The sequence below is a fragment of the Dipodomys merriami genome, unplaced genomic scaffold (genome assembly GCF_024711535.1).
Source record: "Dipodomys merriami isolate MVZ:Mamm:240054 unplaced genomic scaffold, mDipMer1.0.p SCAF_911, whole genome shotgun sequence".
NCBI classification, from domain to species: Eukaryota; Metazoa; Chordata; class Mammalia; order Rodentia; family Heteromyidae; genus Dipodomys; species Dipodomys merriami.
Genome location: NW_027206526.1, coordinates 193,213 through 212,244, shown reverse-complemented (window position 1 = coordinate 212,244; position 19,032 = coordinate 193,213). Strand labels below are relative to the sequence as shown.

Genomic DNA, 19,032 nt, shown 5'->3' with positions numbered 1-19,032 from the left:
GCCTAGGTGCTGTCCCTGATGGTTTTTGCTCAAGGCTAGCACTGTACATACAACTTGAGCTGCAGCTCCATTTCCAACTTCTTGGTGGTTAATCGGCGGTAAGAGCCTAGGCTGGCTTTGAATTTGAACCGCGATCCTCAGACCTCAGCCTCCTAAGTAGCTAGGGTTACAGGTATGAGCCACCAGTGCCCAGCAGTTTTCTTTTTAAATCCTCTGTGTAAGTCTTGTTTTGCTTTTAATAGAGTAGTCAAACACTGGGCTACAGCGCGATGTAAAATCGTAAGTTTTCTTTATTTTCAGGTATTTCTGCTGAGCCACACCTCCAGCCCTTTTTTGTGTTGGTTATTTCTGAGATAGAATCTTACTTCCTGCTTGGGCATGTACCTTGATCTGCTTGTTTATTCATGTGCCACCTTGTCTAGCTATTGGTTGAGAAGATGTTGTGAACTTTCCTGTCCTGGCTAGCATTGAGCTATAGTACTCCTTATCTTAGTCTCCCAAGTTGCTAGTGTTATAGGAGTGAGCTAACAGCACAAGACTCGCTTTAAGCAATGTGAAAATGTAGAGCTTCTAATGCCTATGGGATTGCCTTGTTTCATAAGTCTTTTAACTTCCTCATTAGTCTCTGAGGTGAGTATTTGTCTGTAGTTTTTACTTTACAAGTAGATCAGAGAAACCATCATTACTTTTTAGAGCAGAGTTTGCTGAGAGCTTCTGTAGCTAAATGTAATTACTGTGTTCACCTTGTTTATACAAATTACTGTGTCACTTTGTTTTATACATGCTAGTTTACTGTGATTTTTTTTGCAAGAAATTTATAAAAACCAGTGTTGGAGAGAGGAGGAAAAACATCTCTAATTCCATAAATAGAGCACTTGTGAAATTCCACCATGTAAGTCATATGCAGAGAAAAAGGCTTAAGTAGTCCGTGGGTTTGTATTTCCCAGAGACTATGTGTACCTTGTGTCTTCCACTCCGACTGTGTAAGTTTGGCAGCCCTGAGCCCCATCAGTATTAAGATGCCACCGTGCTGGTCCACCATTTCCAGCTGTGGTGGGCCTCATGGTCTCCTATCTGGAAATGCCTTTTCTTTACTGCTACAGTCAAAGCCCTTCTGAGACCAGACTTGAAGATAATGCCTAGGCATTAAGCAAAATCAAAGCTTCTTGCTTAAAAAATTCCAAAGGGTTAGAGGTGTGGCTCAGATGGTGATCGCTAGCCATGTGAAAGCAAGCGTCAGATAGCATGTTTGAGTTTCAGTCTCAGACAAAAATGAAAGTTGTCCTAGTGTACTTTTACACCTTCTAAAATTATCTTTAAGTAGTTGATTATGAAAACAGTGAGTGCACTGTGATCAGTGTCCCTCCCAACCCTCCCCTTCCCCCAGTTTTCTCAATCTTGTAGGAAATGTATTGACCTTTGTGACTGCATTTCCCCCCCCCCCCCCCTTGATCCCAACCACCTTTCAGGCACTCAATTTCTGGTATTGATTTTGTTGGGCTGTAAATTAGCCTTTCTAAGGAATTACATAGTTTGAATTCTCTCCTGTCTATACCTTTATGTATACGGTATGGGACAAGAGAGAAATAGCCATGAAGATCTCAAAGAGAGGGAGAAGGCTTATCTGTATGAACATAAAAGACCTTTTCTATGTGTATAATTTGTTTCACAGATGTCTGTTTTTCATTCAAGGCTATGGGACATCGAATGTGGTGCCTGTTTAAGAGTTCTGGAGGGACATGAAGAGTTGGTCCGATGCATTCGGTTTGACAACAAGAGGATTGTCAGTGGTGCCTATGATGGGTATGTACTGCCGTAGCCACATGGAGAACAAAAAGAAGACTTGTGTGCTGAGCAGCACTGTTGTGCAGGGTCCATTGCTAGGTACTACCTGTGTTAAGGGGGACGGAACGTGCTGTTACTGTTCTGATCGGTGAAGTGAGGACATTCAGACCCAGAGGGCTACAGTAAATGAAAAGCCTCTGAACCTCCCAAGCTGATGATTTTGACAGTCATGAGGGAAGTAGGTCTGATTGCAGCAGAGCTCAGTTCTTTCCTTACCCCCCCAAAACCCACCTTTTTTTTCCGATGAGATTGAGGATACATTTCTACTTTTGATGTTTGATCAATTGAATAATACGCTTTAAAACCCCATGTGCTTTTTTAAATGAGGGAACGTTAAACCTTTCTAGATGACTTAGTATGAGTACTTAAGGCCTAGATCTGCATAAATTCACATCCTGGTTCTCAGCATTTACTTATTGGAGGTGGGTTGGTAGCCTTGGGGTTTTACTGGTAGCCTAGATTTCTGTCATCAGCATCTGCTCGGTCCCAGAGGGTCCCCTGAATAATGAGTGAATTTGGTGACATAAGTTGTTAGCAAGTCGGGAATTGAACTTAGATCATCTAAAGTGATTTTTTTTTTACCTCTTTAGGCATAACATTTCTTCTGAACTTTAACAGTTCTGAGAATGTTTAGATCCTCATTTTTCTTTTAAGCTAAGCATTATTGGCTCAGAAACTTGTAAGATCACAAACATGTTGTCCACTACTCTTCAGGGTAGTTGAGAACATGGTAAACTCGCCACTAACCACAGTCTCATTTTCCTTTGTAGGAAAATTAAAGTTTGGGATTTGCAAGCTGCCCTTGACCCTCGCGCTCCAGCAAGCACCCTGTGTTTGCGCACTCTGGTGGTACGTGGGCTTTCTCTGTGCTGGTGGGAACTATCTGCAGATAGCTGCCTGGGTAGAAGAAGCAAGCCGTGTTCCTCACAGCATGCTTTCAGAGAAGTGCACTGTTCAGTTTGCTTAGACAGAATCATGGGCTTTTCTCCCCCTTGTTTTTGAGACAGGGTCTCAGTATACAGCTTAAAATTTACCATTCCCCTGTCCTAACCTCCCATGCCAGGATCACAGGTCTGTACCCCTGTGCCGAGCCCCATGTTAGTCACCAACATTACCATAAAAGCTTCCTCCTTTGTAGATACCCTGATGGCTTTATAGGTTTGACTAATTGTCTTCTCCTTAATCTCCCAAAGAGATTTCTGTGTGGTGGTGACATAGTTTCATAATACAGGCACATTTATGTGCTATTAAAGCAGAATTTCCTCTCAATCCACAACTATATGAATTATTGCTTTGGCATGTAGAAATACTCAGTATTATTAAGTAGTTGTATAAAGGGCTTACAGTTCCATAAGAAGTACTTTATATTTTAATTGATGGGCAGTAATTAAATGTATATTCGTACGGTGCAATGTGATGTTTTGAGCTACATATACATTATATAGAAAAGTTGAGCCAACCTAATTAACATCTGTCACTCTGCCAGTTAGCATTTTTTGGAAAAAGTTAAAAATTTAATTTGCCTCTTTTGAAATACACAGTTATTACTCGTTGTGGCCACTGTGCTACAGTAGATCACTAAAATGGATTCCTGTAGAGTAACTACAGTTTTGTGCCTCTTTCCCGATCTCGTTCCCTCCAACTCTCCCATCCTCTCCATGTTTCTATAAGCTTAACTTTTTTTGTTGTCTTTGGTACTAGGCCTGAGGCTCGGTGCTGTCCCTGAGTCTTTTTGCTGAAGGCTAGCTCTCTGCCACTTGAGCCACACTTCTACCTCCAGTTTTTTGGTGGTTAATTAGAGCTAAGAGTTTCATGGACTTTCCTGCCCAGGCTGGCTTCAAAATGCAATCCTCATTCACAGCCTCCTTAGTAGTCAGGATTGCAAGTGTGAGCCATTGGTGCTGGCTGAGGTTAACTTTTTATTAGAGGACATACGTAAGATCACACAGTGTAAGTCTTCCTGAGCCTCGCTATTTCACATATTTAACATCGCAACCTCCAGGTCAATGCAGATGTCAAGATTTTTTTTGCTTTAAAACTGAATAAAGAAGGACTTTTTTTCTTAGAGGTTGTAGGGTTTGAACTCCTTCAGAGCCGCACCCCAGACCTCTTTTGCTTTTAGTTGTTAAGATAGGGTCTTGAATTTTTCCCAGGGCCAGCCTCAGACAGCTTCCTGCCTGCATAGCTGGAATGGCATGTGTGTGCCACTAAGCCCTGGCGGCATGCCTGGGCGGGCCTCAGACCTCAGGCGTCTTAATCTCTGTCTTCTGAGTAACTGCTGCTACAGGCATGAGCAAAGACCAACAGTGCATTATTTTTTAGGTTTATCTTATTTGAACAACTTTACCTAAAACTATTTCTAGGACAATCCATCATATTTTTAAAGAGTTAGACCATCTGAAAATGCTGCTAAATGTTTCTTGTTTTCAGTGATTTTTCTCTTTCATGTCTTCATTTCCTGTATTGTTTAGACCATGCAGAGCGATAGTTAGTTGTCTTGGTAATGCTTCTAGTGCTTTGCTCTGCGGGACTGGGCTACCTGTTCTTGCTAGGGGCCATGTTGCCTCTTCGGCCATGCTTCGGGACATTTCTCTGTTGGCTGTTGTCAATGCTGGTGGGGCTTTATGCTCTGGCTGTCTTGACTGGCGTCCTCCTAATGGCACTGCCCGACGCCCCCTGTAGGGGGAGGGCAGACTCACACCTCTGCACCTAGCCAGGGGCTGAGATGGGGTCTTCTGAACTTTCTGGAGACTAGCTCCAAACTGAGATACTCACACCTCAGCCTCCTGAGTAGGCTGGTTCTGGTTTTTACTATTACAAGTGGGTATTAAATATCCTTTTTTATCTTGCCTGAGGCTTTGTGAGATTCTCATGTAATTTTCCTTCCTGGCAAATGGCTAGGATCTGGGCTGCGGCTCACTCGGTGAACAGATGTAGAAGGAAGACTTGGTTCTTTAGTTAGAGTAAAGCTCAAAAATCAAGGAAGCTGAGCAGGAAGCTCAGGTGATCAGCTGGCTTTTGAACTTCTGCTTCATGCTTGTGAGATGTGAGGGTGGCCTCGGTCTGTGTGTGTGCATGTGTGCGCGCACATGCACACACATGTGTGCGTGCGCGCATGCGCCGATCCTTGGTTTGAACTTAGGACCTGAGCACTGTCCTTGAGCTCTTTTGCTCAAGACTAGTGCTCTGCTGCTTTGAGACAGCTCTGCTTCCAGCCTCTGCTGGTTAATTGGAGCTAAGAGTCTCACAGACGGTCCTGCCTGGCTGGCTTTCACCCTCGAGCCTCCCGAGCAGCTGGTGGTGGAGACAGGTGCCACCCTCGCCTGGGCTGCATCTCACCTCACTAATTACATTGTTGGTCTCACAGGAACATTCTGGACGCGTGTTTCGGCTGCAGTTTGATGAGTTTCAGATCATCAGCAGCTCCCATGACGACACTATTTTGATTTGGGATTTCTTAAATGTGCCTCCCAGTGCTCAAAACGAGACACGTTCTCCCTCCAGAACATACACTTACATCTCCAGATAACAGTCTGCACTTTCGCCCACTTCAGGTGCGTATTCCCCACCTATCCCCAGGGCTCTTTTTGTTGTTGTTGGTTGTGGGGCTTGAACTCAGGGTCTGGGCACTGTCCCTGAGCTTCCTTTGCTCAAGGTGGGCGCTCTACCACTTGAGCCACAGCGCCATTTCCAGCTTTTTCTGTGTATGTGGTACTGAGGAATTGAACCCAGGGCTTCATGCATGCTAGGCAAGCACTCTACCACTGAGCCACCTTCCCAGCCCCTCCCTAGTACTCTTTAATCTTGTGGATTGGTTCACCTCCCTGTGAGGACGATGTGTGACTTCACTTCCATGCTGATGTGAATCAAGGTCTCTGTTAAATGCATCTGCTTTTACAGAGGTCTGGTATAAGACTAGATCTTCATAGTCACGTAGAACCAAGGTCTGACATTAGAATTCTGAGTCCAATTTTAGACACCCTTATTTTGATATTGACGACTTCTGTGACAGACCTGAAATTTGGACCCTGAGTTTTGGTATTAACAGATGATAAATGTGGTTCTTGGTTTTAAAGGCTGATTTTCTGAAATGAATTCCCCATCAGACTATCAGTCTACCCCTTTGGATTTTATTTTTTAGTATAAGAATCTCCTGGGTTGGGAGTATGGCCCAAGTGACATTGCGCAAGTAAGCAGACAGCACGGTCCCTCAGTTAGACCCCAGGATTTTACCCCTCCGCCCTTCTCCCGTTTCTATTTTGTTTTCATTAATTCACACACAAAAACAAGCCCAAAAAAACCCACCTTGAGCACCTGTTGTTTGCATTTGTCATCCTAGCTATTTAGGAGGCTGAAATAGAAGGATCATGGTTAAGGCAACCTGGGCATGAAACCCACTTCTCATAGTTAGTGGGGTTTAGTGTTGCATGTCTGTTACGGCAGCTTTATAAGGAGATTTGAGATGAGGCGGATCAGAGTTTCAGGTCAGCCCCAGTAGAAAATTCTCATGAGACTATCTCATTAGAAAAAGCCAGATGTGGTAGTGGGTGCCTGGCATCCCATTTATGGTGGGAAGCATAAAATAGGGTTATAGTCCAGGCATGGGCCTACTTGGGAAATGAAACTCTGTCTCAAGACTAACCAGTGCACATCCATGTTCATTGCTGCACTATTCACCATAGTCAAAATTGGGAAGCAACCCAGATGCCATACAATAGATAGGTGGATCCCAAAAATGAGGTACCTGTATACAATGGAATTTTACACAGCCATCAGAAAAAATAAAATAATGTCATTTGCAGGGAAATGGATGGAACTAGAGCAAATAATGTTAAGCAAGGTAAGCTAGGATCAGAGAGACAAATGGCAGAAGTTTGATATATGGAAGTCAGGTCTAATACACACTGGGATATGACAAATTACACAGGATTCTAGATACTCACATTTAGTGAGATCAAAAGAAGGTAGTTATAGGAGAGAATCCCAAAGGTGCAATGCCCAAGCACCTCTTCGTATATATAAAACAATACAGATACCGAAACGATCTCCAAAGAAACAAAGGACTCCTTTCTTAATTTGTTTTTCTTTGGCTGATGATTCTGTATTCTTTACCTCATATACAGTGTATGTACGTGCATATCCGTAGGAGGGTGGGAGGAGGGCACGGAATCTGAAGAAAAAGCCCACTGGGCATTGGTGAAAGTGAACTGTACAGCTCACGGGCGGAGATAGGAGGGAGGGAGCAGGTTACGTAACACCTGATACACAGCCCCTCCGTGTATCACCTCTATAATAACAATAACATAAATTAATACTTTTAAAAGACTAACCAGTACAAAAAAAAAAAGTTGGAAGGGTCCCTAAGCAGTAAAGTTCTGCTTACTAGCAAGATCGAGGCTGTAAGTTTGAATCTTAGAACTACTCCCCAAAAACTCACCCTCACCAAAATAGTCAAAATGCCTCTTTGCCAAACTCAACTTCCATTTCCACAGGATGATTCGAAGGAGATGTTCGCTGAAGGAACCCCTGAAGTACAGTCTTCACAGTATTCCCAGTACGAGAATTTGCAAGGAGCTAGTGAATTCCATGTACATTAAACTTTGTAGATTTAAGACATACATTTAGACTGGGAAGGTGGCTTAGTGGTAGACTGCTTGCCTTGCATGCATGAGGCCCTGGGTTCCATTCTTCAGCACTACATAAGCAGAAAAAGCCAGAAGTGGCACTGTGGTTCAAGTGGTAGAGTGCTAACCTTGAGCTGAAGAGCTGAGGGACAGCGCCCAGGCCCAGAGTTCAGGCCCCATGACTGACCAAAAAAAAATAAATAAATAAAACAAATATATTTGTACCTATTGCTGCTACTATGACTATGCACATATAAAGAAAGGCTTGTGGCTAATCAAGTTAATACGTATTTTAGAGCATTACTTTGTTCAGAGGGGTGTGGTGTGTGTGTGAGAGAGATGTTTGACTTGGACATTTTCGCTTGTTAGCTGTGCTGTATTGCTTGAGCCATGCCTCCGGTCATTTTGCCTTTTTACTCAGGCCAGCCTGGACCACAGTCCTATTTTGTGCCTCCCACAATAACTGGGCAGGCATACATGTGCCATCACATCTGCTTTTAGCGTTTTCTGTTAAGACTGGTCTTGTGAGCTTTTCTGCCCAGCTGACTCCTGCCAGTCTTAGCCTCCCACGTGGTTGGGGTGATGGGGTGTGCTTCTGCACCAAGCTGTTATGCTGGCTGGCCTCGTTCAGTCTCCCTCCACCTTGGTTCAGACATGTGCCACCTAGCACCTGGCCAACATTATTGGGTAGCTTTTTATCATTTTATATTTTCCTGTTTATTAAGTAATATTAAAAGTACAATGGGGTCCATGCACAGAGTTGTGAACATTCTTAGTTGGAAACTTGTGGTCCCTAGTCACAAAGTTAGTGCATTTTCTGTAGGGTACTCCCTAATCAAGATCCTATAGATACCTTCTGGGAAGCTTGTTACCAGCGGGTAACAGACTGTAGCCAGGTGCCAGGTTTGACCCATTCCCTGATTTTTTTCTTCTTTGTTGTCCCATCAGGCTAACAATAGTTTTTACATTTTTAAATAGTTGGGGGGAAAACCCATAAAAGTAATTTTTCCAGGGCGCTGTTGCTAGGCGGGCATTCTGCTGAGCCTGTGCCCCAAGTTCCTCTTTTCCACTGTGTGAGCTGTGCCTGTCTGCCTGCTTGGGGCCCCTCCGGGAAGATGGTCGGCTGAGCGTCTCTGCCAGGCCAGCCTCCCCGTCTCAGCCCTGGACTTAGGGTTGTAGACAGAGCCCCGGCGCCAGGGGAGGAATAGTCTTTTATACAGGTAAAAACGAATGAGAAACTTGGGTTCCAGCGTTTGTACATAATGTTTTGCTGAAACATGGCCACACTTGTGCACGTCTGTAGTGTGGCTATTTTTGTGTTTCAAAGGCAGAGTTGAGTAGTTGTGACTGAGATGGTGGCAGGCTTTTCACATTACAGGTGACTGCCTTTTAAAAGACCTTGGCTGACCTCTGGTCTTCAGGCTCTTTAGTGGCAAGCCCTGTATCAGGATTGGCACATACTGATAGCTCAGCTCGATTGGCTGGAGTGCTGCTGCTGCCTTTGGGAGACTTCAGGCCGACGGTTGGTGACTTACACCTTAGATGTGTGAGGCACCCCGGGATGTGCTGTTCTGGCCTGACATGGTGCGTACTGCTTCTTCTGACAGTGACTGAGCCTTTGCCTTGCTTTCTCTCTGGGTAGATTCTTCGTAAGTCCATAGAAAAATCCACAGGGCTTGAACTCTGGGCCTGGCGCTGTCCCTCAGCTCTTCAGCTCAAGGCTAGCGCCCTACCACTTGAGCCACAGTGCCACTTCTGTTTTTCTGAGTGAGTTTATCGGAGATAAGAGTCTCACAGAATTTCCTGGCCAGGCTGGCTTTGAACCTCAGTCCTCAGATCTCATCCTCCTGAGTAGCTAGGATGACAGGCGTGAGCCACTGATGCCCGGCTGAATTCTTTACACTGAATGGAGTCTTCACAGCAGCATGATAGGATTGTTCCTCTTCCCAACCTGCCTTCACAAAGGGCCTGAAGAAAGTACAGGGGAGGAAGAGGGATCCGATAGCACTGAACGCCCCTGAGGTTTTCCTCGCCCCTCCTGCTGTGCAGCTGCTCCCAGCTGCTCCCACCTCCTCCCACCTCCGCCCCTCCCTGGCCCCCTGGTGTCCTCAGGATACAGCAGGCCCATTTGCTGACAGGAGTGTCAGCACTTAGCCATTACCTTCATTTCTTACCCCACTTCTGTTCCCCATCTCTCCCTTCCCTAACAGCACTGATTCTATCTAGACTGAGTTCTAACCTCGTTCCTTCCTACCCCTCCAGTGTCTTTAATGACTCTGGCTGAGCTGTGTGTTGAAATGAGTTACCTGCCTCCTTACAAAGCTGCTGCGCTCTCACATCCCAGCTAGTATCCAGTGTGTTACAGCACTCACCGATGCGTGTTGGACGGGGGGCATCCAGGGCTAATACATTGGTGTTCTTCATCCCAGGCCAGCCAGTAATCTGCTTATAAATCAATAAATATCTGAAACTACAAGCAATCACCTTCAGCAAATAGGGTTATTAACCTGGTAAAAACTGAAATACATTTTCTAACTAGATAAGTACTAGATCTGTTTCTACACACACAGGTGCTTATGTCTTTGTCTCCATCTTCCCTGTCCGTTTTACCTGCTCCATATCCGTTTTTATTTGACTTGGTGTTATTTAGGTATAATTAACGTGTATTGACTGATTAGTACTTTGAAATATATATATACTGGTCACTATAACCAGTGGCTGCTGTATTTGAATCAGTGTAATTTTAAAAAATTGTATTTTTCGTCTTTGTATTTAGATCTTTGTCCCATTTAGTATTTTTGTGTGTGGTATGGTGGAAGAAAGAAATTGTTCACTTTGTGTATAGATATTTTAGTTCTAGCACTATTAAAATGATGATGATTTTTCTTTTTTGTGGTCTGGGGTTGAACTCCAGTCTTTGTGTGTGTTAGGCCGATGCTCTACCACTTGAAGCGTATTCCTGTCCTTTTTGCTTTTAATAGTTTTCAAATAGGGCCTCACATGTAAGTCTAGGTCCCCAAGAACCGCGGCCCCATTTACATCACTGCATAGCTAGGATGGCAGGTGTGAGACCTTGTACCCAGCTTTTTGTGGTTGAAATGGAGCCTGGTGAAGTTTTCTGATCCCTGCCCTGCAAGTAGTCAGGAATACAGATGTGAGCCTCCATGCTCAGCGCTAGCACTGTCACTGATGAAAGAAAAGGTAGGTTTATGTTGGTCTGTATTCTGTTCCTGGGCACACCATAAAAGACCGTGTCCTTCTGCCGGCCCCATGCTGTATAGGACATCGAGGGGACACCAGGAGGGACCGCTCAAAAGAGAAATAACAGTGCATAAAATAGCACTCCGTTGACCAGAGGACATACAGTAAAATACTATCTGATGGGTTTCATAGTATAGAATCCGTGAGCTTTCACAGCTGCCTTGAGAAATGAAGCAGGGATTATTAGTGCATTTCTCCTTGGCCTTAGTGGAAATTGATGTTACTTCTTCTGTCCTACTGTTTGGGGCCTGAGAACCATTGGTTCTGCTACGATGTGCAGTTTCAAGTTCATTTCACAAATTCTTTCAGTCCTGCCTGTTTTATGCCATAGTAGTTCCCTAACCCTCACAAGCCATGAAACCACGAACGTGTTTGTCTCTTCAAAGGGAACTACTTTTGACAACCTTGGCAGTCAACTTTACAGATTTTATTGCTCTTTTCCAAATTCTTTTATTATAGTATGAAAAATAATTACCAAATGATACTAAAAGATTTATATATGCACATTCTTATATATAAAATAAAAATACTACCTTAGTGATGATTTAACTTAGTAAAATATTTCACCTCTCCGGGTCAGGAAATATAGTAATAGACTTATTTCCCAAATCTTTTTTAAAATTACTAATTCCTAAGAGCTGTACAGACAGTAGGGATAAGCTTATTCTCTTTTTTTCTTTTTTCCTACCACAAGGTAATATGATTATTAGGAAATTAGAAAGTTAGATATGCCCAAAAAAGAATAGAAACCACTATGGTTTATCAGTGTTACCACAGTCTTAACTGTGATTTTTAATTACGATTTTAAACTGTTCTTATTTTTTTCCTTATTGTGCAATTATTGCATGTTAATAATGTCAGTATTTGTCCAAGTTTCCTGAAATACTCAGTTGTTGAAATAATCCCATTGTTAGCCATTTATGGTTTGTTTACTCAACCCTAGCTTTCAGCTGTTAAAGGAACTATGTTCCAGTTGTTCTCTTGATCCTTGCCCACACCTTCTCTCCCTCTGGATGGAATTCCCAAAGTGTTGGTCCTAGCTAATGATGCCCTGGAAGAATCAGGTAGAGGCGGTGGCGTTTGGCCTTGCCTCGACAGTCTCTGGTTTCAGAGAGCTCGGGTATGCAGAAGTACCTTTAAGGGGAAAACATTTGATATCTTGAATTGATGATTCAGGAGTCTTGATCCTTATGAGCGTGGCAACCTCTGTAAAAGTGCCTGTATAAAAGCACACGTGCTTTTAAAATACTGATATTTTTGCCGTAGAATTTTGTACCTAAGGTGACTAGATCTTCTGGCAGTACACTGGCTTAGTGCAGTGTTTGGAAAGACTGATCATCATTGATTGTGAAGTAACTTGAGAGGATTTTGACTTTGTTTTGATTTAGATCAGAAAACATCAGCTTTAATCACAGATACTAATGAGAAGCATTGCCTTCCTGTATATGTACATATACATATTTACATAGTGAAAGAAATCATGACTTCTTTTGGGGGGGGGGGTCCGGTCATGGGCCTGAACTCTGGGCCTGGGCGCTGTCCCTCAGCTCCTCAGCTCAAGGCTACTGCTCTGCCACCTGAGCCACAGCGCCACTTCTGGCTTTTTTTCTTTTTGCTTATGTGGTGCTGAGGAATCATACCAGGGCCTCAGAGGCATGCAAGGCAAGTGCTCTACCACTGAGCCACCTTCCCAGCCCCAGAAATCATGACTTCTACATTCATCTGTTGTGTGTAAATGTGTGTGTTCTGCCCCAAGACCATAATCAAGAAAATAAGGAACATTTGGTAGCTCCCCTCCCACCCCCATGTTGTCCTGCCACAAATTATTTATCTCAGAAGGTTATTTTGCATGATTAGTGAGTGGTCTGCCTAGCACTATGAGTTTATTTGTTTTGCACAGTGATCATTGAGGGCACTCCTGCAAGCCCTCGGGTGTCATGAAAAATATGCTGGATAAAGAAACCTAGTATTAGGCATTTGGGTTGAAGGTGTACTTTTTAGTAGCATCAGTACAAGGCCGTTAGTTGTGGAGTCAGCCTTCTCTGAATCCTGCTGTCACCTAAATGGCTACCCCTTTGGAGTAAGCATGTGCTTTTTTCCCCCTTAAGTTTTACTTACAAAGGAGCTTATCTAATAGTAATTTCTACCTCTTCAGGTTGTTTTAAGTTTAAATAAGTAGGGTGTCTGGTATGCAGTAGCCACAGTACAACTTAGAGCTTCTTCCCTAGGTTGGTTATTGGAGATCCAGTTGTCAGTTCATGTGTCCTGGTGTGTTCTGTGGTATGGATGAGCGTGATGTGCCGGTTGCATGCCTTTGTCTAACTAGAATAAACATCCATACACCTTTGTCTTTCAGGGTTTCCTAGTCTTGAACTACTGGCTACATGGCTACCAGATGCCTAAGTGAGTTTGTTCACAGCTGGGTTATGAAGCTGGCCTGGTTCTAGACGCTGGGTAGATGCAAAGCAGCCTCACTCTCCAAGCCCCGACCTTCCTCACCGCCGATCTAGGCTCTACTTGAAGGGTTCCTTCGCCTCACTGATTTCAAGTGGAGCTTCAAGTAGAGCCCATCAGTGATGAAGAACTAGAGCTTCAACTGAACACTGTTCACAGGAAAGGCATTTCCGGTCTGTTTTGTTGAAGTAAACTGGCCGTCAAGAGAAGACCCGGCTTCTAATTTATATTGCTTTGCACTTTGGTCTGATACTAAGAAACAACATTCTTCAGTGAAATTTTGGGTGCCAAACCACCTACCCAGAATGTCGAGGGCTTTCCTTTTCAGAAGTTAGCATTCTCCTTTGACCGTCCAAGTCGTTACAAATTCTGACTTCTATTAGGGTATGTTGGACAATGGGAAAATCTCTCTGGGTTATTTTAGTAATGTTTTTTGCTTACACTTCCTTTCTGTACCAATTTCTTTTAATTTAAAGAACTCTAAGCCAGTTATATTTTCTCTCCATAGAGAGTATAACTGTTTTCTTTTATTAACTGTCGTCTGTCCCCAACCATCTTCTGATTATTTGGTAGAGTGACATCTTTCTTTGTATGCTTGCCTCCTAATTTAAAGTACCGAATCCACATGTAGATACAATGTACATAGCAGTTTCTCCTGAAGATGGCTGGAGTCGGCCCTGTGCCCCAGACACTAACGCAGTGTGTTGGGAGTCCGGCCGCAGGGTTGATGGGGCTGCCTAGGACCCTCCTGCAGTATTCATGTGGTGTTTTCATTTTGTCACTGTCATTGTGTGTATGGTGTGTGGTTTGTAATGGAAATGTTGTTTTAAAATGTAACTGCTCAAGTTTAACACAGAAATGTTTTATGTTGTCCTGCAGTATATGCAATAGGAGGAACCTTAACATTAAGCTTTTGTTGTTCCTTCCCTTCTCCCTCCCACCCTGCTGGTTTGGCTTTGTCCTCAGTGCAGTCCTCTGTGCAGTGGTGCCCCGAGACGGGGCGAGCACAGAGACCCTGTTGACGGGGTTCACTGGCTCTGGGGCTGCTGGCAGAGCAGGTCAGCTGGCCCTGTGTCCCCGCCCGGTCAGGTCAGTGCCGGCCACCGCGTGTCATCAGTGGCTGCCCTGCAGTTAGTGAGGTCGGCCCTGCCTGCCAGGCCGGCCCTGCGTGGAAAGGACGCCCTTTTTCCTTCTTCCAATATTAGGTGTTAAGTTGACTCCCTCTCCTGCTTCCAAAGATGAAGGAATGTCACTGTTACTTTAAAGGACCAACGGGCCACCTTGTGAACAAGGCCCCTGGCCCCTGACTGCCCGGCCTTGAGGATGGTGTGAGGATCAATGGGCGTGTGTAGAAGATGTGTTCATTGGGTCAGCTTTGCTTTTTAGTTGTTTGTTTTTTTCCTTTTTCACTACATACTTCTCATGTGTTACTAAATTAACTTTGTTTTCGAGAGGTTGGGTCTCAAAGTGTAAAAGAAAGAAATCTCCATTCATGCGGTGGGCGTGTGGTGACCACAGTGGCTGTGAGGGTAAGGCCACCTTTCAAGGAACTGCTCTGCTCCCAGGCTGGGGAGAGCCTGGCGCGGGGCGGGGCAGGGCCAGGCGGGCGGGGCGGGCGGGGCGGGCGAGCAGATGCCGGTTCTGTTGCTTTTGCATGTTTAATACAGAAGTTCTCTTGACCCTTGGGAAATCATGACCTTTGAATATACACACAAACTTTGAATTGTGCCTACTAAGTTATAGCAGGGGGCTTTGGGCACCCAAGAATTCCAACTTTCTGGGGTTACAGTAGTAATTCCCAGCCATACTCTGGACTTTATTTTGCTAACCATAATTGAGCAACTGTAAATTACTGCTATATTAATGTTTTAAAGCACTGGGATAGTCTAATTCTAACTTGTAATTAATTATGTTTGCCAATTATCTGTTTGAAATAAATTTGTGTCTGAACAGCTATTGAAACTGTTAAGTTGTACAGATATTATTCATGACAGCTTTGTACTGTGGAATGTGCTTAATAAAAAAGCAAAAAGTTTGACCTTTGTCCAATAAATTGCTAAGTCATGTCAATAAATCAAGAATGAGTATTAAGCAGTACCCCTAATCTGGCTTCATGCAATTGTTACTCCAGCTACTAATTCAAAGCCAATACTCTTAATAAAGTGTTGCAATACTCTGATGTTCTGTTAAGAAATTTTTCAGATAGACGGTTATGAGCTATCAGGAATTCAGTGGTATGCCATTATAGTTGACGGGATTAAAAATCACCTTCTCTTTGAAGTGACGTTGGAGGCATGGTGCATTAAGTCCTTGTCACGGGCTTTGGCTGAAAAGTAGCTTGAACTCAGGAGCTGGCCACAGATCTGCTTTCTGCACGTGCTTACTTGTTTCATGCTGCTGTACACGTAGGCAGGAGGCCCCCTTGAGGTCCCGAGTGGCTTGCAGGTGAGTGGTGCTCGCTGATGGGAAGGGGGATGGGAGTGGTGCGGTGGTGCGGTGCTCTCGAGCCTGGGGCCGGGCCTCAGCAGAGTTGAGGTCCTGAGGACCTTGGGAGCTGGCCTTTCCACATTGGTCAGCCAATCGACTAAGGCCTTTTTGGATGAAATTAGATTTTCCCCCCAGTCCTGGGGCTTGAACTCGGGGCCTGGATGCTGTTCCTGAGCTGCTTTTGCTCAAGGCTAGTGCTCTACCACTTGAGGCACAGCTTCACTTCCTGGTTTTTGGAAGTTAGTTAGACTTTTCCTGCCTGGCTGGCTCCAAACTGCAATCCTCGGTTCTTAGCCTCTTGAGAAGCTAGGGTTACAGGTGTGAGCCACCCAGGCCCCAGAAAGAAATTAGATAATTTGATGGAGTCATCCCTGCCCATATTGCTAAGTATATAGTGTGTATCGCATTAAGAAAACATGCAAGCCATAAACAATAAATAATTCTCGCTCTGTGCCTAGTCTTCCAACATATTAACCAGTTTCTGGCCTATCCTTTGACAGGTACACTGTGTGTATAGGATTTATGGGTGTGTACACCCCCCCCTCTAATTAATGGTGCTGGGGACCGAAGCCAGGGCTTTGTGCATGCCAAGTATCCCTGTGCCAAGCACCCTTACTTTCACTGCAGTGGGAAGTGCTGTACAGGACTGCGTCTGCTGCTGAGGAGATCATTGGTTGTGAGTACCTGTAATGCTGCCTCGTTTTTAATGGCTGTGCGGCATTTGGGTGTCATTAAGATAGAGATTTGGTCTTCCTACTTTTCTACTGCCGATAGTCTTTTCCACAGGTCTTCCTGTCTCTGGCCGTGCTAATCCTAAGACACAGCTGAGCGGAACCAAGCCTCCAGAGTGGGAGAGCCGCACTGCCCCCCAGCCTCACCCCGCTGTTTGCTGCACTCTTGCTCATCTAGTCAGTCGAGTGGTGCTCTGCGGTGGTTTTCTACTTAATAAGGAGATGGGAATTCTGGCCATCTGGCTGGTATCCTGCTCACTGATGAGCTTCCTGGAGATCCCTACTTTTAAGTCTGCTTCCCTGGCTGATGCCCTGGGGGGCACGGGCCCAGATCTGGATGGTCTTGCAAGGATGGAGACACCGTGGCGCTGGCTTTACATTAAGAAAAGCTACAAATCTAGATTATGTAAACACTCGGTTTATAAAAGCTGTCAACTAGTGAAACCTGCAGCATTCGTTTGCGTCTCTGATTGAGTATGATTGTAAGCATTTTTATCAGAGGCCGTGGATGCCTTGTGTCCAAGTTTGAAGCACTGAATCACGTAAGCCACACCTGTGGCCGTAACCAGTTTATAGCACACTCAGGATGTGTGTCTTTGAAGAGTGATCCCAAAAGAAGTATTTTGAAGAAGATGAGCAAGGAGCCTAGAGCTGGCAGCCACTCATTGTACTCAAACCAGCGACTGCTTTTGTGCTGGGTTGAGTTCATGTTAAGGTGAGGCCTGATTCAGGCCTGAGATGACCTGGTCTTTTAGGAGCAGATGGAGGGCTTGTTTCTGAAGAGCTCCGGCCAGGTTGTCTTGGTTTTCCGCAAAGCCAAGTCTTGCGCTGCGGAGCCTGAACCCGTGGGGTGAGGTGTGTAGATGGCCAGCCATCATGTTCTCAGTCGCTGCTGGACCTTTGACCTTGCTGGGGGTCTTTTCACAAGGCACCCTGTCTAGCATCTGGCCTAGGAATCTGCCCGACTGGGGCTGAAGCCCTGCTGTCTGATGGGCAGCACACTCCTGGGGTGAGGGCATTTGTTACTTTGAATGAACCTAAACTTTCTGGACTAGAAAGCTCAGTAAGAGAGACGGTATTTGAAGATTCCTGTGATAGTGTGTGCAAATACCACGGGAGACTGACGGCCCCGGCCCCGAGGGCACGCGGAGCTTTGGCTGGCGTGGTAGGGGCAGTGGATGTGATCGCCCAGTCAGCAGACACGGGAGCTGCTTCCTGGGAGGAGCTGGCAGTTCCCAGGGAGGACCTGCATCCGCAGCCAGGGCTGGGTCGTCGAAGGGAGGTGAGCAGGAGAACAGGACCGTTTTCGTTCCGTGGTCATGTGATTTGTACTGAAGTCCCGAGGCTTTAAAGGCAACCTGTCATTCCCAGGCTCTGGGAAGAGAATGAATGAGGCCCACACCAAAGCAGCCCGCGGACGCTCGGGTCTCCAGTGTGTGTACGTGCGCGTGCATGTCTGTGTGTACCTGTGCGTGCAGGTGGCAGGCCATAGAGGGCTGGGAAGCGCCATCACATTCGTGGGTGTGGGTGTGCGCACGCACGTGTGAGCGCAGGTGGCAGGCCAGCCGTGGAGGCGGCCAGAGCGGAGGGCCGGGCTGGGTGGGCAGGGGGCAGGTACCCCAGTGCCCCTTCTGGATCCCTCGCCGGTGTGCGGCGAGGCCTCGCGAGGCCGTGGGTGGGTCTTGGTGACAGCGCTGACCCCGCCCGGGCAGCCCCCACACCTGGGCACCGCAGGAGGCAGCAGAGGGGCGCGGTGAGGTGAAGCTGGGGGCCGGGGGCAGAGCCCAGGGCCATCGGAGGGGTCGGGATGTAGGGAGGAGAGGCTGAGGGCAGCACACAGAGCCATGGGAGAGGCTGTTTGAAGGTTAGAGATGGGAGGAGGAGGAGGCCGAGCCGGCCAGGCCAGCCCTGGCCAGCCCTGTTGGGAGTGCAGCTCTCCTGAGTGCCACTAGGTGGGGCTGCTGTGCCCTGGGAAGGCACCTGACACAGGCCTTCACCAGGTGGACGGCTGGAGTGGACACCTGAGCCAGGCCGTGGTGACCCGCAGTGAGCCCCGGGAACCCTCCCGGGCAGAGACCACAGGCAGTGGGAGGGGCCCAGCAGGAGCAGACAGTGGGCTGCCTGGAAAAGGGCCCGGGGCCACGGCTTCTGAAGGAAGAGTCCAGAAGAACAGCTACATGTAAGTACAAGGGCTCAGGAGGGCAAACCTGTGGCAGAGCGCTGGCCGTCTTCGCGGGGCCTCGCGTGCCCTGAGGACCGGAAGCTCTGGAGGACGCCTCCCGGCTGCCAGGGCCTCCTGGGGCCAGTGCCTGCCGCCGATCCCGCCGCTGCTCCACTCCAGCCCCGGCCCCCCGGCAGCCCTGCCCAGGGCACAGCCATCACGGGTGGCGTGCACGCACGCGGGCCCTGGTCACGGCCCGTCTGCGCAGACAGAGGGGGTCAGGCCTGCGCCTCGGGAGCCATCGGGACTTTCCCAGCAGAGGCAAAAGCATTTTATGGAATGGGCTGTGAGGGTTCCTTTCAGGAAATTTCATCATGTCTCCGTGAAGGGGAGCGGGGAGGGAGGGCGAGGAGCTAATTGGCCTCAGCCCCTGCGCCCCCCCCCCCCCCCCGTGGGTAGCGCGGTCCAG

At 46.5% G+C, this 19,032-nt stretch overlaps 1 protein-coding gene across 7 annotated transcripts in view; it reads left to right on the top strand.

Annotated features, from left to right (window-relative positions):
- LOC138821409 (F-box/WD repeat-containing protein 11) overlaps window positions 1–15,363 on the top strand; it is a 99,831-nt gene extending 84,468 nt beyond the window's left edge. For all 7 annotated transcript variants that reach the window (XM_070013615.1, XM_070013614.1, XM_070013619.1 and 4 more), the window contains 4 exons: window positions 1,693–1,803; window positions 2,616–2,694; window positions 5,213–5,399; window positions 13,087–15,363. In XM_070013615.1, coding sequence (XP_069869716.1) covers window positions 1,693–1,803; window positions 2,616–2,694; window positions 5,213–5,374 — 352 coding nt within the window. In that variant the 3' untranslated portion in view covers window positions 5,375–5,399; window positions 13,087–15,363. The remainder of the gene's footprint in view (window positions 1–1,692; window positions 1,804–2,615; window positions 2,695–5,212; window positions 5,400–13,086) is intronic.
- Window positions 15,364–19,032: the final 3,669 nt, after the last annotated feature.